We start from the raw sequence: 25466 nt of genomic DNA, 5'->3' as shown, positions 1-25466 counted from the left end.
TTCAAAAACGACTGTTGTCGAAAACAACTTTACTTTATCTGGGGACCAAACGCCGCTCTTCATGGAATTACACGCATCAACACGTGTATCATTGAAGGTTCCATGTTCACCGCCGTTTGAATACATCTGCGGATGTCTCTAAATCATTTTTAGTACTTTTAGCATGTGTAAATGTTGAGTTCTGCTCAACCCGGGGCTAGAGGGCGTGGACGGTAGCATTCATTTCCACTACCGTCCATGAACAGGCTCAATCAAACCGAGCCTGCAACATTTTCATTTTAGTCGTGTTGAGCGACCTGTGAAGTTTTCACTTTTCTCTATGTTTTTGACATTACAAAAATCCATCGAAAAAGCGGTTGCTATGGAAACGGCAGCGAGAGATTAGTCAGAATTATGAACATCGGCAGAACAAGTGCACAAGACTGCCAGATTTCCGGTGAAGACATAAAAGCCCGAAAAACCGAAACAGAGTCCACCTTTGTTCGATCCCTGTAAACTTTATGTTAAAACAAACCGCCAGGCATACAAATGTTTCTTTAAGAACAAAAAGTACCACATCTGTAAGAAAACGGGACATCTGAAAAATGTATGTAAATCAAACAAAGTGAAGTCAGTAAGTGATGAGGTATATGACATCAAGTATGTTAATTCGGTACGCGGTTGCTCGTCAAACAAAATTTGGATTACGCCGGAAATTGACAATATTCCTGTAAAAATGGAACACTGGATCTGCTGTTACATTGATATCCAAAGAGGAATTCCAAAAACTGTTTTGAAATAAGGAATTGGACAGACCAACGTCAATATTAAGGACGTATTCAGGTGAAGAAATCACACAAGCAGGGACAAAATTAGTACGTGTCAAGATAAATGACCAATCTAAAATTTTGCGGATTTGTGTCATAAATGAAAACGGGTCAGCTTTATTTGGAAGAGACTGGTTACAGCAAATCCATCTTGACTGGAAGAACTTTTACAGGTAAATACAATTGACAATAATAAATTAAAGAGTCGCTTGAAGGAAATACTAGATCGACACCACTCAAGGGCATCGGAAAAGTCAAGGGCATGCAGGCAAGTTTATCGCTCAAAGAAAATGCAACTCCAAAGTTCGTCAAAGCAAGACCAGTTCCATACACACTGAAGTCGAAAATCGAGAAAAAAAACTTGAATAACTCGAACAACAGGGAATTATTTCGAAACTGAATAACAATGACTGGGCAACCCCAATTGTTCCTGTAGTAAAACCAAACGGAAACGTGAGAATTTGTGGTGAATTTAAGGTTACTGTAAACCAAGCGCTTAAAGTAGACAAATATCCTCTCCCAAGAATTGAAGATATTTTCGCAAATTTATCGTCAGGGCAAAAATTTACGAAACTGGATTTACGACAAGCCTATTTCCATCTGGATATCGACGACGAAAGCAAACAGCTTCTAACAATGAATACGTATAAGGGACTATATTCGTATAGTAGACTTGTCTACGGAATATCTTCAGCGCCATCAATATGGTAGAGAACGACTGAACAAAGCCTTCAGCGAATTGATGGAGTACAGTGCATTCTCAATGACATGGTCATTACCGGTGCTACCAAAAAGGAACATTTTAAAAATCTGGATTTAGCTTTAACTAGACTAGAAGAGCATGGATTACGAGTGAACAAGGCCAAATACGCATTCTTTCAAGACCGGATAAGCTACTGTGGTCATGAAATTGATATTAGTGGGTTATGGAAATCACATGCTAAAATTGGAGCTATTTTAGGCACACCCAGGCCTACGAACGTAAGTTCTCTTCGTAGTTATCTTGGTCTTCTCATGTACTACCATAGATTCTTGCCTGACATATCTACGCATTTGCGTCAAGAACTTTGACAAAAACTGAACAGAAATATGCGCAGGTCGATAGAGAGGCCTTGGCAACCAATTACTTTGTGAAGAGAGATATGCCTTGTATCTCTCGGGTTTTAATTATGATATAGAGTACAAGAGTACAAAGAAAAACGCAAATGTCGATGCATTGTCACGTTTACCCGTGCGTACGCAACAAGAAGATTGCAATGATGGCAAAGATGTATTTTACACTTCACAAATAGAACAATTAACGGTTACTAACGCTCAAATCGCACGAGAAACACGACGAAACAAAATTTTGTCACGTGTTTATGAACAAGTGCAAAACGGTTGGAATTCGAGTGAAAATGATTCAGTGCTGAAGGCATACGCGAGCTGGAAAAGTGAATTATCGATCCACCGCGGATGTTTACTATGGAGAATAAGAGTGGTCATACCTACAAAGTTACGGAAACAGATTTTAGATCTATTGCGTGCTAGCCATCCTGGCATTGTTAGAATGAAGAATCTTGCAAGAGGGTATGTATGGTATCCTGGCATTGACAAAGATCTAGAATTGCTTGTAAAAAGTTGTGTCGGTTGTCAAAAACAGCAGAAGGCACCTTCAGCAGTTAACCTTCACCGCTGGGAATGGCCTAGTTCTCCATGGGAGCGCGTACATGTAGATTTTGCTGGGCATTTTTTGGGAAGAATGTTTCTTATTATGGTCGATGCACATTCAAAATGGCCGGAAGTCATTGAAATGAAAAGTACTACGGCCGAAAGAACGATAGAAGTTTTGCGTATGGTATTTTCAAGAAATGGGTTACCTACAAATATTGTGAGTGACAATGGATCATAGTTTTGTTCAGATATTTTCGCAAACTTCATGAAAGACAATGGTATTTTACATTTAAGATCTGCACCGTACAACCGAGCACAAATGATCTCGCGGAAAGATTTGTCGGTCATTTCAAACAAAGTATGCATTTTGAAACAGGAGATTTCAATCAGAAACTTAGTTGTTTTCTGTTACGGTACGACAAATGAATCGCCTGCAAAGTTCTTTCAATGTAGAAGTTTTAGGTGTAGGCTCGATCTTGTCAAACCTGACACGAAACGGTATGTGTCTGATAAGCAAATGAAGTCTTTCTTTTCTGATGACAGAAAATTTCGAGAATTCGAAATTGGTGAAAATGTGCTAGCGCGTGATTACCGCGGTAGAGGAAAATGGATTAGCGGTACTATAGTTTCTCGTGAAGGTCCGCTTATGTATCAGATAGACATGCAAATCAATTGTGGAAAACTGAAATGATTGAACCGCAATCGATAGATAAGCCGCATGAAATTGACATGGATTTATCAAAATCATTACCGCAAAATAATCCGACTTACAGCCCGGAAAATCTAAATAATCAGGCACAAGGTGACCAGAAAACAGTGCATGAGAAACAAGATAGTACGCAGAAAACTACTGATAATACACCTGTGGTAATGAATAGTAAATAAGACATTGTTTCTGAAAGACGATATCCATTACGGAATAGAAAAGCACCAGATAGGTATGGTTTTGATTAGAGGTTTACTCCCCGAGATTAAACAAGTATTTAATGTGTTAATATCGAGTTAAATTAGGACTTGAATTTGGACAATTAACACTCTTTAAGACTTTATCTCATACTTATTGTATTACAGATAATTTCCACAAAACACTTTCGTGAAGAATTTTGCAGAGAAAAATTATCATGGGAAAATATTTCATTCATAAAATTTCGTTCACAGTTCTGAAGTATTAGTGTAAATGTTAAAGTTAATGCTAACTTTTAATGAATTAGATGCAGAAGCTTCCAAATAAAAAGGGGAGAAGTGTTGTGTATGATACTGCCATGTATAATGTTTAATTATAATGGACATCTCTTAACCCCACCTTTGGGAGGTTCTTAGCTTATAATGCTTAAACCATGTAGTATACTCTCTGCAGTTGTAGCCTGTTAAGCAATGAGTAAAAAACTATAAAACAATAATTTCCTCTCTTTTAATCCTGTAAAGACATAACACATCTGCTTGACAGAAAAATAAACAGTTAAAGGCTAAACACATTGCAATAGAATTTTAGTCTTGAAAGCTGAATAAAATGTTATTTCTAACTTACCAATTATTTCATAAATTACCATTAGTTCAGCTCCTTCAAAAGAATTCTACTAAAAAGGTTCAATCTACATGAATGGAAAACATTCTTATTATAAGATTTCACTGACTGCGCTTGATGTAACTACTGTTTTTAATACAGACCAATGTGCATGGGTTTGTTGCACCTCAAAATGGTAGCAACGCAATTTGGTAGTCACTACCAAAATTCGGCCGAGTTTTGGTAGTCACTACCAAAATGCGTTACTCTCAACGCAATTTGGTAGTTTGCAAAAATGTATACCAAAATGCGTTGGTCATGTACACATCCAACGCAAAACGGTATTAATAATAATCTCATGATTTACAAAAAGAATATTTTATGACGAATGGACCGTGCTATTTAAAAAAGAGTCACGATGGAACTTAGGCGCTCATCCAACCATCTTGACCTTTTGACTTTGAAAATATAACGGTCCTAGATTCAGTCAAGCAGGACCATTGGAACACACGTGAGAGAGGTCAATGCAACTCTTAACTTCGACATACATCGGGAGATGTTAAAAAACAAACTTGGCACAACTGTTCACCACTATTATTTGATGCGTCGTTCGCATGACCCTTGGACAGGTTTCACAAACGCCCATAAGTAAATATAGGCTGTTTGAGATTAAACTTCATGAGATTCTAGAGAAAAGGTTACATCAGACGGATTGTATAATACCTTTAAAAAGTATATGCAAGGTAGACATGCAACATTTATCCACCAAAAATCCTTAGAATTTCAATTTTCTTTAATATAGTAAAATACAATTGAATATCCAGTCAGATAGTGAATCTAATCCCGAGGGGAACGATTAACTTTTTTACCGAGAGTTACCGAGGTTGGTCGAGTAAATATCAGGCACTCGTATTTTTGTATTTTTTTTTACCTTGTCTTTCAAAGATATTTGTGGTGGACTCTCGCAACCCCTCGCCTTTAAAGAGAAAAAAAAAAATTTGTCCGGCAATATTTATCTAAGACCCCTAAAACACGCACAGAATTCATCATTTATGTTCATGTGGGATGTTTTAAAAAATAATTGTGTACAGGACCCACGTGCCATCCTCACATTTATACTTCGTTTTACAGAATTCAACATTTTCGTGCTTTAAAAAATCTCGGTAGACTATCCTTCCAACAATATATTAAAACATTAAAACCATGTTATTGCATAGGAAGCGTCATTTGAGGCTACTTTTACACGCCCAGGAGTCTATATTTTGGTTGTTTCGTTTTAAGAAAACTATATCTCGGGAGGGGATCATCGAACCACCTCCCCTACCCTTTTTATAAGAGACTTTCCCTCCTTTTACCTTCCCTCTCTCTCTCTCTCCCTCTCTCTCTCTCTCTCTCTCTCTTGTTCGTATTGTTATATAAGCACATCCCCTGACGTAGAAAAAGCTAAAATACGTTCCATTCTATGATCCTTAACACATATGTACCCTTGCAACGCATTTTGTCGCTACCAAAACTCGAAATGCGTTGCTACCATTTTGTGGTGTAACGTGGTTTTTTTAATCATGAGTTTATGAGTTATGGCCCTTTTCGGACAATGAAATATTTCAACTGTATTAAACATAGTGTACTCAACACCTAATGTTTCCATCAACTTGAAATAGAATTAAACTTTGTGTACATCAACAACAAGAAGCTTACATGCTCTGGACGTTCATGTCCAATTATTTCTTTTCAGATACATGTTTTTTTTTGGCAACTTTTAAAATAAGAATTTTTTTTATGCCTTTTTCTTGGTAAGTAGCGTTATGTAGTGATAGTGGTATACTGGCATGTTAATTCAAATCATGGCCATGGGGTCAAACTTTTCTCCACTTAGAAGTTCATTCGGTTTACATAGACTTGCACTGGAAAACATTATTTTTGTGTTTAATCTTATGATCTATAGTTTATGTGTCAAAAATGATCCTGGAGTTACATATTATTTTTTTTTTTGTTTTAACCTAAAGCCATTTAACTAAAATATGTTGTGTTAACTTTTCTGTAACGATCATTTACCAAGTCTGATCAAGTCATGCTCTGGGGTTGAAATTTTATCCACTCAGTTTTACATTGGCTAATGTAAGAAAAACACAACAATACTCTTGTCTGAGGCTGCAAAAACCAGAGCTGAGACATTTGGCATGTAACATTGTTTATTGGTCGTCTGCCAAGTTTGTTCAAATTATTCCTACTAGGATCACTTGTTTTACATAGACTTATAAAAAATAAGAATTCCTTTAGTCTTAAACCTCACTAGCTAGAGCTTGAATATATAGCATGTAGCATTTCGTCCTCTATTAAGACTTGATGTACCTAGGCCAATAAAGAAAAGATATTTCAGTAACCTCTTTTAATTAAACAAGAAAATCTTTACGTAATGCTATAGTCTAAAAGATATAAGATAATCTAGTGTTGTTCTGTCGAGTTGTATAAAACGAAAGGTTGTATAGATATTTCACGAATACCAGTTAACTAGTTTGCCGCAAATATGTCCACTTACTTTGCCGCATGGCAGCTTCTGCTTCTTCTGCTTCTGCCGGTTTACGTCCACAATCAACATATTGATTATTCTGACGTTAGGGGTGTATGATTAGAAAATGTTCAGAGTTAAAAGATTAAATATGTACAAAGGAATGTTAAAAACAAGAACAATTTACAGAGATAAGGAACAGTGCTTGGACACCTGGAACTTGACTGTTTCCAAGGTCTCCACCGTCACTTTATCCGGTGAAAGCCCATTTCATTCCCTGATCGTCCTTGGGAAGTAGGAGTCTTTGTGGTAGTCATTATTACAGTGTGGAATTGAGTGTTCTGGTATTTCTCTTGAATGAAGAGTTGGTGGAATTAAACGATCACTTTTATCGATGGCTACAAGTTAATTCACAGTTTTGTACATCATACAGAGCCTTGCTTGCCGCCTGCGGTCTTGTAGCGATTGCCATTCAAGGTGGTCTAACATTTCAGTCACACTAGCTCGATTTCCATGTCTATGTAGTACGTATCTTGCCGCCCTCCTTTAAACTTCGAGTTTATATATACAGTGTAACTTCCGAAAACCGAACGACCTCCGGACCTGCCTAAAAGTTCGGTTTTTTGAAAGTTTCCGGAATTCAGAAGTTTGAAAGTATGTAGGCAAACTGGATGTGGTGCACAAGAGTTATGTTTTCTTACACGTAGGATGAAGGAGATTTTTATCCTTTTTAATTTTACAATTTCATATAAATTAATTAATAAATTAATTACAAACATTAAGGATAATAAGTACATAAATAACAAATATAAAAAAAAAACAACAGAACTTTAATAATAGCATTTACACAAACATTTTCCACTTACATCTTTGGAGTCCCGAGTTCGTCAACATTAAATTTTAATTAATGTTGATAATGCATAGTTTAATCGATGTAACTAAATCATTTAAAACATCTATCTTTCTTTCCTTCAAACATTAAGAAAGTTTTTAACACATAAAAAATCTAATTCATCACGTTTTTATAAATGGAATACAAATAAAAATAATCGCTAATTACTTCCTTATTTTGCATCAAAAATTCATTGTGATTATATAGCGTGTCAAAATAAACGCGCACCTCTAATGAATAAACAAAGGAACATGTTGACAGCGTTTCTGGATTATCAGGTGACACTTTAAATCCAGCAATACTTTGCTGTTCGGTTTTCGGAAGTCAATTTTAGTGTTAAAATATAAACGGTGCTTCAAAAATCGTCCGGTTTTCAGAATTCGGAAGTTCCGGTTTTCAGAGGTTAAAAATATATAGAAATAAGAACAGAAAAAACGGGACCTTGAGTTTCGTGCGGGTTTCAAAGGTTTCCGGTTTTCAGAAGGTCCGGTTTTCGGAAGTTACACTGTATCTTGCTGGAAAACGGATCCAGTACTGTTGCGGCATATTCAGTGTTCATGAATTATCGCATAGTGCGGCAATTTTCCTTTGATCTTTGCAGCATGTTATACATAGTAACACACATTATTACTACAAAACTGTGCTGATATCTTACAAAACTGTTGCGATATATATCAATACGGAAATCTCTATGGAGTTTCATAAGAAAAAAAGTGTTCCGATATATATCAGCACAGTAAAACTGTTCCGATATATATCGGAACACTTTTTCTCTATTGAGGTCCTATCAAGGGAGTATAATTTTTTCCTTTTAAAGAAAAGATGATTTTAGCTCCAATTTACAGTTCACAGAGAAAGAATTGTCACAAACACCTACATTTATAAAGTAAAAGAATAAATAAACTAGAATATTTCAAAAACTTGATAGTTATTGCCAAATTCAGAAATACATGAAATATATGAAATTCTGAGATTTCTCAAATGTTTCTTTTTCTTTGATTTTTTTTACAAACAAAACAACAAGTTTTACAATATGTCTGGCCAATGAAATGCAAAGATTTAAAACCAATGCAGAAATTTGTTGGGTACTTTTATCTGGGAAACACATTTTCTAAAACAGAAGTTTTAGTGTTTCAGTCAGCGAGAGGCAGAAAGGGAATCAAAATAGTAAAACTAATAATAAATAAATTTAAATGAAAATAATATATAAATTTTAATGATAAACTATGCGATAAAACAGTTATAATATGTAGTGCTCGTGTGTTACCAGGATATATCAGAGCTAGTGGTACATCTCGTTATTTTTCTCTTCACATATCTGTCTCGGCCTACCGGCCTCGACGATATGTGCAGAGAAAAATACACTCGATGTACCCCTAGCTCTGATATATCCTGGTAACACACTCTCACACATACTATAACTATTACTTATTATTCTAAAATTTTATATTTCTGTTCTTTCATTTTTGCAGATGAGATATTTAAATTACTCTTTAGGAATCAAAGAGTGCCGTTAGTCTTAGCACAGATATTTGCGATATGCTCAGTCCATTTGGAATCAGATGAAATATAAACTCCCAGGTATTTAACTACTTGCACTGATTCCAAAAGGTGTTCATGTAAATTATAGTTATGCTTAATTAGATTATGTTTACACGAAATTGTATTTTTCAGTGTGAAATGACATTTTCCAACGATTTTCCCAGATAGCAAGAGTATCAAGAACTTTCTGTTGAGTATGGGCGTCTGATTGTGACACTGTTAAATATGCTATTGTATCGCAAGCAATTGTCGTTTATATATCATAGAAAAAAGCTCGGTTCCGGGACCGAGCCCTGGGGAGACGCCAGATTTAACACTAATACTTTTACATGTTTCACCTTCTACGACCACATATTGTGACCTGCCACTGAGAAAACATAGTATCCACCGATTTATACTGCTATCAATTCCGTAATGTTCCAGTTTTTTAATCAGTAGGCTGTAACTAACGTTGTCAAATGCCTTCGAAAAGTCTATGACTAGAGCATCTGTTTGTTAACTAGAGTCCATATTTGTTGTTACGTCGGCAATTATTTTGATGAGTTGCGTTTCATAGGAGCGCCCTCGTCTAAAACCATGTTGCAATTGATACAAGATGTTATTTTTGTCTGCATGCCCCATGATGTGACTTGTTACACAGTGTTCTAATAGCTTACAACACACGCACGTCAACGAAACTAGTCTATTGTTCTCAGCTTTGTAATTTTGCCCTTTCTTAAAATCAGTGTCACATTGGCTTTCTTCCAGTCGGTAGGAATATCTACAGTTTAAAGGAATGATTGAAAATTATCACTAGAAATGGTGCAGTTCTTTTGAAAACCTTGGTTTAATATTGTCTGGGCCAGGTGCCTTAAATTCAAATTAAAGTCTTTCAGTAGGTTTTGTATTCCACTTGTTGTTATAACAAGTTCTTTGATTTTCGGATGTGATCCAGTCATGTTACATCTTGATTTATTTCACTGTATGTTAAAGCTCCACTATTTGAAAATGTCGATTTGAATTGAATGTTCAGGAATGTGGCCTTGTCCAGTGGATTTGAGTGCAAGATTCCATTACTTTTTATGCTTTATGTATGTCCAAAATCGCCTTTTCCCCGAATATTCATTGTCATTGTCTGGCAGAGTTACTATATCTTCAATATGTTCCAAGTATGCTCTCCTGAGCTGCCTCTCAACCAGTCTAAGTTTCTAATATATATTTTTTGAATGATTTGGCCGCACTGTTTTCATCTTTTTTGTAACACCTGTCACATTTTCTTATTAATTCATTTAATTCATAACTAACCCAATGAAGAATTGCTTTGCATTTCTATGGGGTATATGTTTGTTGGCACAACTTTCAAGTTCAGATTTGATCAAGTTCCAAAGATCTTCCACACTACCAACGTTTTGTTTCATTTCGAGAATTTCAGTATGGATATGATTTATTTCCCCGTGCATGGAATCTCGGCTTGCTTTACGATACAAGGCATTTTTTTCTTGGAAATTGCTTGAATTTTCTTGATGAGACATTCACATCCGTATATACCATGTCATGGCCTGAAATGCTTGGGATAACGTCAATTCCGAGGGAAACTTAATGGAAAACTTTTTACAATTAAGTCCATTTTTTGTTTCATGGGTTGAGTTTTCCGCTAATTTCGTCAGTTCGTAATCGTCTATAATATCATCAAATTTATAATGATTTTCGATAAAAGTTGCATTCGGTTGTAAAATTGTAACACTTTATTTTTCCAATCCTAACCGGAAGGTAAAAGTCACCACCAATAACAAGAAAAGCATTCCTTGATTGACACACTAAATTCAACATTTGAGCCGCACCATGAGAAAACCAACATAGTGGGTATGCGACCAGCATGGATCCAGACCAGCCTGCGCATCCGCGCAGTCTGGTCAGGCTCCATGCTGTTCGCTTTTAAAGCCTATTGGAATTGGAGAAACTAAAAGTGAACAGTATGAAGCCTGACCAGACTGCACGGATGCACAGGCTGGTCTGGATCCATGCTGGTCGCATACCCACTATGTTGGTTTTCCCATGGCACGGCTCATTTGTTTTCTAATTCATTTAGGCTGTTTTCTTTTGACGTCTTTGGATTGTAGCAGGATGAGATATATAGTGTCCTATGGCCTGTAATCTCAGTTTTGGAAAATACAATTTCTCAGTCAGTTTGTAACTCAGGCACAGGTGAGCTTAAAATTCACTACTTCTTGCAACTAGCACTCCGACGCCTTTAGTTGGTCGGTCATTCGATAAACTTTGAATGAAGGAGGAAAAATTTGATGATCGGTAATAGACGGATCTAAAAAATCTCTGTACCTATGACAATAGTCGGTTTGGTACTTTCCAATTATTTTTATAGACGACATTGTTTCGACTTTATTCATTGAAAGTTCACTTTCAGTTTGTAAAGGAGATATACGTTTCTCAGCGCGATTTTTCGTTCTTTCCGTCATAGAAGTATGAATAGGTTTAAGGTTCAGATTTTCAACAGGGCTCTCAAGCTTAGTTTCAGAAAGTACGCTGAACTGGTTAGTTGTACTAAGAATGTAATCAAAACATACCGAGCTGTAATTTTGGCAATCAAACACAATACAGTCCCATAGGAACCGAGGAATTTTCAAGTTTGTTGTAGGTTTGTTCTAGTATGTATATTTCTGACGGTCTATGTGGTACCATTGATCACAAAAAAAACTAAGACAAATATCAAACCGGGAATGCCACGTACCAAAACGCAGCCTCCCCAAAATGAAACCCACAGCACGAGTGCACACACACACACACACACACACATACATGTACACGCAACCAATCGGGGATGTAAGCTATAAACCTACCAACTGGGAACTTCTTTATTACTGTAGCTACAGTTATCATATTTCTATCAACTCTTATTCTAATGATCTTAAAATTATCCGAGGCTTTAGATTAAAGCTATCTTCAATTGTTAAGCAATGAGATTTTTCACATTCAGAGCGGGGAATTTTGTGTTTAAACCAAATGAGGTGAATGTGTAACAAACCGGGTGTTTGTGTATAGACGAAATGTGGAATTGTGTGTTTCAACAAAACGGGGAGTTAGTGTAAAGACTAAATGAGGTACAAGTGTATAACTAACCGGGTACGTGTGTAAAGTTGAAACGAGGAACTAGCTATTAAAATGGTGAATGCGGAAGCTCCTATTACATATCATATATATGAGAAAAGACAACCGAGGGACTTAATTTGATTTGATGGGTTTTACGCCATTTTAAACACTAATTCAGTTCTGTCAGGTGGGCAGATTACCCACCAATCTTTCATTGAAAGATCAAGTACTAGTACTCAAGCTGTCATCTTTCTTACATAAAGAGACCTGGTCGGTAGCAAGGACTGATCCCATGCCCCTTAATCAGTGAGTACTTACGAGTGATTTTAAGTCAGCGATTCTAACCACCCGAAAACAGAGGCGGTAGAGACAATAGAGAAAGTTCTATATTCTGTATGTAGGTACATGTAGCACGTCAATCATTTGAGATTCAATCAAAAGTTGTCTATGTCAAATGTTAACATTAAAATAACTGTCGAAGAACAAACCAGACACATGATGCAGAGACACAATAAAGCACAAAGCAGTATCTGGTTTTATCAGTTGTGTGCTTAAATCACTTTCCATTGCCTACAGCAGCATTTGAACTTCGATATTATAAGATTTTTTCACTGGTTGTAGGTGCAGATAGGAATATCCGGCCTCGAGGGTAACTGTTTAGGCGGTAACGAGGCTCTTTGCCGAGTACCGCCTAAACAGTTACCCGAGAGCCGGATATTTCCATCTGCACCTATAACCAGTAGTAGAATCTTTTTCTTGCATACCGGTTTCAAGAAATAATAATAAAAATAAAATCAATTGAACAGCTTTCTTTTTTAGAACTATTTCTTATGACAGTGTATTTAAACAAAGCGCGGGAAACCAACGTCAGTAAACAGGAAAGACGTCATGACGTTTAAAAACAAACAACAATGTTTAGTTCCGGTTTTGTTTTACCAGTTGCAGCGTAACGTTATGAATTTTTGATAAAATAACGTGATTTGAATCGAGAAACATACTATCAGGAACCAATAGGAACTGTCAAGGTATTGAATTTTCATTCCGTTTTTTAAATAGAATATAAATTACTACACAAATCCTTTACATATATGTAGTTCTTATACGTCATTTACAGCACGAGAGTCATCTTACACCACCCCGGGGTGTAAGATGGACTTTTCCAGCACCGGTAAAGATACCGGAAATCCCCGTCTGGTTTGCAAGAATAAGTAATATTGTATGTTTTAATTCCTGCGGATACAGGATTTGGTGTAAGGGGTGCAAAATATTTGTAGTAGAACAACTAGGAGGGTCCGTGGGCATGTCCCCATCTCCCCCTCCCCATCTCAACCCACCCCACCGGAACATTTTGAAAACAATAGATCCATCTGGTGCATTCTTTGCGTTCTGAGGTATTGATTTTGGCATTGAAAAAGGACAGGTTTTATGATAAAATCAACCCAAATAACATGCTACGTATAGTCCATGTTTTAATGACTCGTCAGACTTATTCTTGCTTAAGTATCTCGGAATGGAATTTCTAAGCCCGATTTCTGAGGATTTTTATGGGGAGGGGTTACTAAAGTTTATTAACGTAAAATAAAAAGCTTTATAGGAGCTCATGCAAACTTGGTCGAACTTTTATTGTGCGAGCGTAGCGAGCAAGAAAAAAATGCATTGTTTTACCCAAACAAAAGACAAATTGCCTATGCGAGCATAGCGAGCGAGAAAAAATGCATATTTATATTTTCACCCAGAACAAATGATGAATTACCTATGCAAGCGTAGCGAGCGAGAAAAAATGCCGAAATCCCTGGATCCGCCTTTGAATCTGTGCTAAGCAGACAATTTATTTTTACTTCAATTCTACTCGTTCAAAAGACAGAATTAACAGTCAAACATATAAGTGTGGTTCCTTTAAAAACCATTCGGATTAACGAAATCATGCATACAACAAAAACACAGACAACTTATTTGGATAATCTCCCAATCGGCGTAATATTCAGTATATTTTTCAGTTGTTGTGTTCCTACATTTGAACTGTGTATTATTATATATACATTGTATACATTATCATGATTTAAACTATAGTACCGTTTGCTATTTAATAATGATAAGTTTCAAAAAGATAAGGCATTACAAAAATGACGTTCCTAGAGTAGGAAATCAACTCATGACTCAGGCTTGAGGCGAAAACAATAGTAGTAGGTAATTAATTTGAATAAGATAGAACTGAGGCAAACACATGACTCTAAATCAGGAAGAATGACAGAAACAAAGCATTTATTTTTATTTGCGCTTTTCTCTCCGATAACAGGTTAACGAAAACTTGATTTTCTTAGAAAAAAGAATTTTGCGCTTATTTAAATGCAAAGTAAAATTTTAGGTTCGATATGCGGAAACAGGAAATAAAAACCGGGGAATCTTAATTCAAACTCCGCAATGACTCGCATGAAAATCGTTATTTCTTGCCCGGGAAAATAGCAATCAATATTAAAAAAAGATTTAAACAAAGTTTACAGCATTTCCAGTCATAGTTATTTTGTTTCCAAACTATTTTCCCATATATAGATTTTGTTTTTATCTTTTTTTTTAGAAAACCAGGCTTCAGTAAAACGTTGACTTTACATAGTTAATCTTTCAAAATTTGTGAAGGTCGTGTGTTCGAATCCCACACTCGGAAAGTCTTTTTCCCATTTTTGTGACGATTTTTCCTTTAGAAACTGAACATGATTTAATTGCAAACAAAACTATCTGGCGTTTCGATCACGAAAATGTATATAAAGTAAAACATTACAAAGGTAGGAGAATGAAAACTGAAACAACAGCTGAATTTACCGCAAAGTTTATCAGTACTTTTTCAAAACAAAGTACATGCAGAAACGGAATGCTCGTGTAAAAATCGTTCTGATCAAGGAAGATTAAAATGAAATCAGTCATAGGTATTTTAAGTTCCTGATATTGTTGTTTTAATCAAAATATTTATACCGTAAGTATTTTTATGATTATTATATATGTGTGTTTCCCTCAATGCTATTAATAGCAGTAAATCATACGTATGCCATTGTCAAAACTAAAGGTAAATATACTTGCACCCATAATAAATACTGCGTTAATGTGTCACCGAATAAGGAAATGTCTTATTTTGTGTCAGTCAGTTACATGAGTGAAGTATGAAATAACCATATATGTAACAACGAATAATATCGTTATGTATTTAAAAGCTTTATATTCAATAAAATCCTTCAATCGCAATAAAATTTCTCTGTTTTCAAGTTTCAATCAAACGATTAGTACATGTATAATAAGTTGTGAATTCATACGATGCGTTACATATTGTATTTTCTAATACCTCGGGAACTCATCTGTAGAATACTGCGATTGTTTTTATTTCATCAGCACTGTCAGTTCAATCATCAATAATTTTCGTTCTTTATTTCCCCAAACTACCACATAAAATGCTACCGCAATAAACGCACGGTGTGATATATCACTGAATGAACAAAACTGATAAGCAGGTGAGTGAGGTCGTTCCCACCCCGTCCAACAAACAAAATTTCTTAAAACGTTGTTTTGATCAAATTGAACTTCTACGGACCTGAAGTTGAAGAAAATATCATGCGCAGATATAATTGTATATCATACTCATACTTATTGTAGAATGATAGGAATGTCAGTGACAGAAAAAACTCCTTTTGGTTAATGAGCATATGCATTGTGAAAATTACCCTTGGTATGTCAGTAACGCACTGAGACTTTGAGCTTTCAAACTTTACACGTCAATGGTTTTTGTGTAACAACTTAATAACTTTTATAATGCTAAAAGCGACAGTTTATAAAGATAAGACGCTTATTAAAATATAGCAAATTCATGATATAAGTTTTAAAATAGTGTGCTTCAGGTTGCAGAATCTGGGGACAATTTTTCTGTAGGATATATCTGTTCGTTATGTGAACATCAAATTTTATTTTATTTATTTATTTATTTATTTATTTTTGCGTGAGAATTGTTTTGCTGTGATTCCCATGTGTTTAATTGATGTCTCACGGTTTCTATATTTTTGCCAAATGATCCTAAACCCGTGCAGCCGCAGCATTATCATTTTATTTGAACCGTCGTAAACTGCAATTATTTCGGACATGTACAACACACTTTATAGTCTATGCTTTGTTGAAACATTTTTCTATCATGAATCTAGACTTGGCGATCGCGCAAAAATAGCATGAAATTCCCGTGTTAAGGTAAATGCACGAGTTAGCTATGATCTAGGCTTTAGAATTTCCAAGTGTTTAAACAGTTTTAAGAATGTATTGGAGACAGATCCTAGTGTCATTTTCTTTGATGTGTAGTAGATAAAATCAATCAGATAATGTACTAATGTTATGATTAATGTGGTCTCTAAATTTGACAAATACTTAATAAAATAAAACTGTATTAAACTATTTCGGCTTTGTAGTATTCGCTACTCTTCAGCATACGTAGATAATTGCGTAACAAGTTGACAGCTGCCTATACATGTATAAACATCGTAGGAGGTAATGACATAACATTCAGCACAGGATTTTGAGAGGTATTAGTACCATTTTTACTTTTGGGACATTTTTACATCATAGATTTCAACACATTGCGATTGCTGAACAAAATCAGCGCGAAAATAGCACGAAAATCCTGTGTTAAGATAATTGCTACTGTATGATATACGTTTTATTATTTTCACGTGTTCTTAATCAGTATTTTAAACGTACTGGAGTCAGATCCTCATATGCATTTCTTTGGTGTGTAGTAAATAATATCAATAAGTTAATGTACAAATGTTGTTGTTCTTTTTTTACAAATAACGAAACTGTATTAAAATTCTCTGGCTTTGCTGTATTAATTACTGTTGAATTTACATAGGTAATTGCATTATGAGCTGAATATATGAACATCTTTTGAGGTAATACTACATTTATTTTTTCAAATGCAGCACGGTAATTCAAAAGGAATTAGTATATTTCAGCACCGCGCCTGAAGTTGAAAGTTTGTTAAATGCGATGAATATACATAGAATGTATATTTTGAGTAGTGTTCCTGTGTATTATAATATTCTCAGTTTAACATAAGTATTGTCAAATCAAGTCATTAACTTAGAAATAAAAGCGCATAACACAATAAGCCGGAAAAGATATGCCGTAACATAAATATATAATACCGTCTTGTGAACGTAAAAAGATATTTAATTGGTAATTGATGAATTAATCAACATAATCTTTTCACTCATAAGCTTATAATGACGAAAGCATTATGTTAAATTAGTGAAAAAAATTTAAACCTTTGTGTGTATGAACTACGAGTTGTATACAGGTAAACTGGGGAACTGCAGTAAACGGCGAAAGATACACACCGTTGTAAAATTCTGATTGTGTGTGAGATATGTGTATGACCAGAACCGGCGTACCGGGGAATAAATTTCTATCGCTCTGAATCAGCTCAAATTTCGAGATATGACTAATTTGAAGGTCAGGAATAACGTGGTATTGTTAAAATGAACTGGGGAATTCCCCGGTTCGAGGCGTATCCCCAGTACGTTGGTGTGTATTCATACGAAATTACCCAGTTGGCAGCGTTTACAAACTCACACACACACACACACACACACACACACACGCACACATACACACACAAACTCGCACACAGCACAAAAAGAACAAACAAAGGAACGCAGTTGGGCACCGCCTTGGAACGGTCAGAAGCAAAAACACCACTGGGGAGCTTAAACCTGTTTATGGTGCACACCCAACCTCATTTTTACCCCCACCATTTCCAAAGATACGGGACAGTGTTAATAAAAGTAATCCCCTCCAGGTGAATCTGTAGCACACGTAATGGAAACAAAAAGGAATGACATGTAAACCGCAAAAGTCGTCATGTATAAATATATAAAAAGCAAACCTTAAGAACCAAAAACGTATGTACTCAACGCCTTTTCAGAAGACAGATCATCAAGAGAAACACCCTTAAGGGCCCGACGAAACACACGACAGATATCAAAACAGTTCAGTCCTGGTAGGATATAAAAACTGCTTCACATACCGTTCCCCTATCATCCCAGGTTACAGGCAGATCACATGTGCCACATGAGTACATAGTTTCAGCAGGTCCGGGATTTACTTTAATGTCATTTGAGGTTGAGAACACCATAAGCATGAGATAAGCAAGCATACTGTTCTTTCTTACAACACTTTCAATGAAACATTGATAACGTTTCAAATTCAGAACATAAGTACAAGTGTTCATCCAAAAAAGAAAGGCGATTGCGGCAAATTCAATCTGTGTTCGCCAGTTTCAGGGCGGGTGGTATAATCCGAGCAAAGGGCTTCCTGGGAAATGTTCACTAACTTGATACATATCAATAATATATAAATCCACAACATTGTTGAGGCACTCACGAAATTTATCTTTTCAAAACTTTCTCACTTATTCACTGCCGATCGGAAGTGTAATTCACTTTTTGTTGAAAATCAGATTTTCGGTGTCCAAGCCCGATTTTTCAGTAGTTTCTAGTAAGTGTAGGTTACTAACCGAGTAGAAAGTGTACATGAATTGAAAATACCCACGCTCGTGCGAATCGTGTTACCGCACGACCGCGGGTATTTTCAATTAATGAACATCAATCTAAGACGTAAGTAACTGACTTACACATTTTAATTTGTTAGTTTTCATAATGTATTTACTAATAAGTCTTTCCTTTCCCCAGTCAAAAAAATGATTGTGAGAATTTCTTTAACTTCAGCAGGTAAATATAGATATAGATTGATATTATTATTAAATAAGAGGGCCATGATGCCCTCTATTGTTCACCTGACTTCAATAGTTTACCACGGCAACTTTAGTTCTGCACCGACATGAATTATTTCAAGAATTCACACAAAAGGTTTCTTGCTGGTTGTAAGTACCAAATTATTTTGAAATATGATGAGTTTTTGATATTTCATAAATGTTTTCCTATCAGTTATCATGGCAACCAGAATTCTACTTGGACATATTCTTTTAACACTTTTCAAAGAAGGTGCCCAGCTGATTATTTTCGCCAAATGTCTTTGAAATTTTATAAGTAGTTGATTTTCAATGAATTGTTCAAGTACGTGACACATGTTCCAGAAATCTGCATGGACTTGCACAATATTTTATAATGGGTCACCTGATAATCATTTGTGCCAAATTACTTAAAAACCCGGTCAGTGGTTGATAGTTTATCAATTTGCATTGATTTTGCTTCTCAAATAAATGCTGTAAGTCTATACGTACATGTACAACCTTGTCCATAATCGAACTTAACAGAGATTCGATAACCATAAAAATGATAAAATAGTATGTACACTTGATGAAGATTGACTTGAAAAGTTAACCTTTATCATGCTGGAGACGACTGAACCTGCCTTTGCGACCGTTGTAGATCACGATCAGGTAGCACGTGATTGTTTTACAAATGAATGAGCTAGAGTGTAAATAAAGTCAAACTTTTGCATTTGCAATTTTTGCATTATCAGGGGCAAAAATTCTCAAACTACTGGTCCGATCTGGGTCACAATCGAAATTGGCGGAGTTCTTAAACATGTATGTTCATTCTATTGTTTAGCACTTTTGAGCGTATATTCTTTTGTATGAAAAGAGTGCTATACAAATATGGTATAATATTAATAATAATAATAATAATAATAATAATAATAATTGTACTTCGCCTTGTTTAGCCTGATTTCGAGTACTAAGCCGTGAATGTACCTCATCGTAACTCAATTTATTTATTTATTTATTTTGTTGGGCTTAACGTCGCATCGACACAAGTATAGGTTATATGGCGACTTTCCAGCTTTGATGGTGGAGGAAGACCCTAGGTGCCCTCCGTGCACTTATTCATCACGAGGCACCTGAGTAGAACCACCGACCTTCCGTAAGCCAGCTGGATGGCTTCCTCACATGAAGAATTCAACGCCCCGAGTGAGGCCCCAGTGGTGGTTTTGCCACTGACCGTTCCAAGGCGGTGCCCCACTGTGTATCTGCATTTGTTTGTTTGGTCATTGTGTGTTTATTGTGTGTGTGTGTGTGTGTGTGTGTGTGTGTGTGGTGTGCGAGTGTTGTTCGTGTGTTCCTTTGGGGAGGCTGCGTTTTTGGAACGTGGCTTTCCCTGTTGGATATTCTTCCTTGTTTCTTTTTGTTTGAATCCACATCGATGAGGGGCAAGTGATTTGAAGTCAGCGACCTTAACCACTCGGTCACGTAGGCGCCTTTATCTTAACACAAAGGTTAAAATATACAATATACATCAAAAGAATTTAAGTATACATTTGTGAATGTTATTTGTAACGGATATTGTCTAAAATGGCATTAAATAAACATTACAGTTTGAACTCGTGTGGACCAGTGGTCTAATGGTAACAGTTTGACTTTCAATCCAAAGGTCCGGGGTTCGAATCCCGGTCCAGGCACTGGAAATTTCTGAGATGCTCTTGAGTGTCTCCCACCTAACGTAGAGGCCTGTACTGGTATTTCCCAGGAAAGACGGCTTCGCGTGTATCGGTGCTATACACCGGGCACGTTAAAGAACAAGCCAGTCTATTCGCAAAGAGCTAGACTAAGTTAGTCGGACATGTTTGTATCTAAAAAGTTATCTCTATATGTTCTGGGGGCTTTATCTCACTCTGTCCCTCTGGTCAGATCGCTCTGTGTTTGTACTAGAAGTGGATGAATTTCGCACCCTGTGCGGTTGCGTTTATTATATGTAAAGCGCCTTTGAGCGTGTTTATCATGAAAAGGGCGCTGTATAAATCTGGTATAATATAATAATAATAACTCGTCTAATATGATTTTCAGGTGCTCAGGTATTGTATGAAATGGAACTTGAATTATTTAAGTTATGTCTTTAATTTTAATAGCACGGATATATTCGTTAATGATTAAAGTAGATAAGAGATATGCAATATAACGCTTATTCCTTATAGTATATTTAACCCGTCTGCAACCGAAATATTTATATTTGTTGAAACCGCGAAAAAAGACCGATTTGTCAGAATTCGAGTAAATGGACTTTTCTTTTCTACATTTTGGCTTTAATTTCAATGATAGATGGAGTATTATCTACATTTTAGTCAGTTTTGAATTAAGGTATCACAATCCTCTGTGTATATTATCAGTACAATATCAAATAAACAATGAGTCAAGAGTGCGAAGAAGTTCAAAGGTAGAAAACGAAGTTTCGTAAGAAAGAAAGTCTTTTTCTGATTTTGTAGCGTGTCTAGTAGTGTTTTACAGATTAATTCAAATCGTGCCATTGTTCGCTTAGAAGTTCACTTGTTTAACCAATTATTATGTGATATATAATTTTGTTAAATAGCTACAGATGGTTCAAACATTGAAACATTTTTTTTCAGTATGGTACTTTGTCAGAATATGACCGCTTTGGGTGTCTGTAGGTATGCTACCCCTATGCTATGTTTTAATGATCTTAAGTCTCAAAATTGTTTCAAGATTTATTTTACATTTCAGGAATGCAATATTCCACTTCTGCTGTGGTCATTTATGACAATGAGAGAAGTAATGTAACATTACCATGTAGTTCCAGTACGGATTACCCAGCATGGAAAGGACCTGAAGGAATTTATAATTACCGAGGAAGTGCAAACTTTAATCCTGCTCTCGGGGACAAATCGAGCCGACTGTCATGGGGGCAAAATAAAAGGGATCTTGTGATAAGCAATGTTGTAAGGAAAGATGGAGGACAATACTTTTGTAATAGTTTACAGATGAATCTTTCTGTGAGAGGTAAGTGTAATATAGGGCTACATTGCCCCTCTTGTTTTCAGTTAAAATCATGTCTGTCCACGTGCGGGGAGTTATATTTGTTTTGTATTGTCTGTGTATATGACTGTTTGCCTGTCTTAAAAGACAGCTACTTTAAAACTTCTGGTAGGATTTCAGCCGAACATTAGAAAAGTTAAGTATCAATGGCACTTTTGCACACTGTCAGCATTTTTCGGCTGAATATTTCTGGCAGAGTTATGGTTAAAACTTTACTATACTATTGATAAGACATCAAATAAATTTTATAGGAGCGATCTGTATCAAGACAGGTTAATGTTTTAGGTTTTAGGATTGAATGATTCATGTCTGAGTTATGGATCATTAAAGTCTAAAATAATGTATGTACTTCACACTGTAGCATCTTTATTTCTTTGCCAATCTTAGTTTTATTTGCATATAAAATTTTGCATCAGGTCGATTATGGATGAGATCGGTAATTTCTAAATCTAATGGCAATTTTTAGCTCATCTGATTTTTTGAAAAACAAAATGATGAGTTGAGTTATTGTCATCACTTGATCGGCGTCGGCGTCGGCGTTGCCTGGTTAAGTTTTATGTTTAGGTCAGCTTTTCTCCTAAACTATCAAAGCTATTGCTTTGAAACTTCCAACAGTTGGTCACCATCATAAACTGACCCTGGGCAGCAAGAAACATAACTCTGTCCTGCTTTTTGCAAAAATTATGGCCCTTTTTTGGACTTAGAAAATCATGGGTAAGACAATTTATCTATTATACAAAAAAATCAGATGAGCGTCGGCACCCGCAAGGCAGTGCTCTTGTTTCCCATGGACTTGGATTCAGTGTTGTTATATTTTCTGGTCCTTTGGGATCATGGAGTCCATTTAATATCTTTGAAGTAGAGTTCCGCTAAAGCCGGTGCTAGGGCGTGTGAGGGGTGTTGCAATTTCCATTAACTCTTATAAACAGACCCATTCAAATATTCTGCTATAATTTTGCTTGGATGTATTCTGTGGAATAGGATCTTTTGATAAATTTCATAAGTGATCACAACAGCAACACTTAAGTGCCGTTTGGCGGCTGTAAGAAGTCTCTCCGTATTTGGATTCAGTGTTGGTATATTTTCTGGTTCTTTGGGATCATGGAGAACATTCAATATCTTTGTATTAGAGTTCCGCTTAAGTCGATGCTAAGAGACATGCGGGGTGTTGCTCTTTCCATTAATCTCTTAACAAACTCAAACAAACCGAGTCTGCTATTATATTACTTGGTTGCATTCTATGCTTCCACAGGATCGTCATATAGATTTTATTATCTATCACAACAGCAGTGTTTAATGTCGTTTGGTGGCTGTAAAACGTCTCATCATACTTGGATCCAGTGTTGTTATATTTTCTGGTCCTTTTGGAACATCGAGTACATTCAATATCTTTGTAAGAGAGTTCGCTTACGCCGGTACTAGTGTGTGTGAGGGGTGTTGCACTTTCCATTAACTCTCATGAACAGAATCAATCCAACCGAATCTGCTATTATTTTGCTTGGCTGCATTCTGTATTTTGTCATGGTACTGCAAGTGACTTACAGTTATAAAAGTACCTCTTTCTTTTGACCAACAATAACATAATAACAACGTTATACAGCAATCTACCCATAAAACAATGTCAAAATAAAATAGCACTCACATTGGTCACATTATCCCTTTTCTCTGACCCACATCTATTCTTTTATCAATAATATGGTGCCAAAATACTATAGTCATCACTCAAATTTCTCTGACTAATTACAGCTACTGCTGCAATGGCAATAAAATGATACCAGTATAAAATAGATATCACCAGTGATGATTGCAGAGGTTGTACACATATTACAATACCAATATTGCAGTGATCTCCCGTGGTGACAGAATACTCTTCTGGCCCATATCAGGGAATTACCAACCAAATATACTACAGTGGTGATAGACCTTTTTTTCTGACCTATATCACAATACAAATATAATACAGTGATCTCCCGAGGTGAAAATCCACTCTTTATTACTCATATCAGAGAATGTACAATCCACACTAACACAATACCAATATAATAGTGATCCTTCATTGTGATAGACCACTCTTTTCTGAGCCATATCAGAGGTTGTACAAATACCAATATCACGGTGATCCCCTATGGTAAAAGACAACTTTTTTTCTGAGCCATATCAGAGTATGTACCATCCTCACTACTACAATAACAATATAATACACTGGTCCCCCTTGGTGATAGTACCACTCTTTTCTGACCCATATCAGAGAGTGTACCATCCCCGCTTACATTATACCAATATAGTACAGTTATTTCCCTTGGTAATAGACCATTCATTTCTAACCCATATCAGAGAATGTTCCATACCAACTAACACAATACAAATATAGTACAGTGATTTTCCATAGTGATAGCACCACTTGTGTCTAAAACCTCGTAGCCTATAGCTTTGATATTCAGTATGTAGCATTGTGTTGGGGTTTTTTTACCAAGCTTATCAAAATCATGAACCTAGCTCAAATATTAGCGCGTCGCACTTGTTACACATATACTTATATTAGAAAAAAGTTAGTTAATATTTTTGTCCGAATTTCAAGCCCTTTAGCTCAGACATGTGATATTGAACTTTGTGTAGTAGTTATATACTAAGTTTGTTCAAACCATGCCCAACCCAGTTTTACATAGACTTATATATATGAAAAATAAAATCCTCTTGTTTGAAGCTGTAATAACAACAACTATTACAATTGGTAAATATTAGAGACTGTAACAAATCTAACTACGCAATACCGATATAATGCAGTGATCCCACTTGGTGATATACCAATCTTTTCAGACCTGTATTAGAGACATACATGGTGGTCGATTACTGATATGGGTAATCGATTATTAATTAATTACTTTCATTTGGGTCTTTAATCGAATACTTTCGATTACTTTGAGTAAAGTAATCATGATTACAAAACGATTACATTCGATTTCTCTTTATTCATTTGTGAAACTTATAAACATGACAGTATACATGTAAATTGCAATGCAGTACAATTATATATGCAAAATAGAGCATAAATGTTATTATGTACATTGTGCTTTTACTTATATAAAGTAGCAAAATTTCTGGATCACGCTGTGCCCTTAATCAAGACTGTTGCAGTCCATTATTTTATTTGTTCGAGTTACACTTTATCGTCATTAGTTTTTGAAAGGTTGAGTCATCCAATCTACACTTCTCTGGCCGAAAGAATTTTCCAGCAATGGAAAACAACCTCTCCCCAGAGGCAGATGTAGCCTGTACTATCAGAAATCTCTTAGCAGGTTTTGCCAACGATGGATAATTCTCAATGTTTTCTTCCCAAAATGACAGAATGTCCCTGTTATCTGTACATGCTTCCTTCAAATAGTGGGTCACCTCTGACCTAGCACCATCCCCTGATTTAGTTCGTAATCTTTGGAGTCATAAAACTTAGTAATTGCTTTTGCATTTCCAGATATCAATGATTGACAATGAAGGCATTTTAGTTTCACTGTTCCTTCAGAAGTAAACTGTTCTGGAATATTGTTATGATTTTTTCCACGACATGGTAACATTTCAGAGCTTTCTCCACACTCAGAAACTGATTTATGTACTACCAAACTCTTAACATTAGGTTAACACAAAATTGACTGAGAACTTCTATCATA

General features: G+C 35.9%; 1 protein-coding gene across 1 annotated transcript in view; it reads left to right on the top strand.

Moving 5' to 3' along the window:
- Positions 1-25466, top strand: part of LOC128553898 (uncharacterized) — a 43212-nt gene that overhangs the window by 5887 nt on the left and 11859 nt on the right. The window contains exon 2 of the mRNA XM_053535100.1: positions 21493-21768. Coding sequence (XP_053391075.1) covers positions 21493-21768 — 276 coding nt within the window. The remainder of the gene's footprint in view (positions 1-21492; positions 21769-25466) is intronic.

Source organism: Mercenaria mercenaria, unplaced genomic scaffold, assembly GCF_021730395.1.
Source record: "Mercenaria mercenaria strain notata unplaced genomic scaffold, MADL_Memer_1 contig_4460, whole genome shotgun sequence".
In the NCBI taxonomy this organism is placed as follows: Eukaryota; Metazoa; Mollusca; class Bivalvia; order Venerida; family Veneridae; genus Mercenaria; species Mercenaria mercenaria.
Note: the sequence above shows the minus strand (reverse complement) of the source record. Positions and strands in the feature narration are given on the sequence as shown.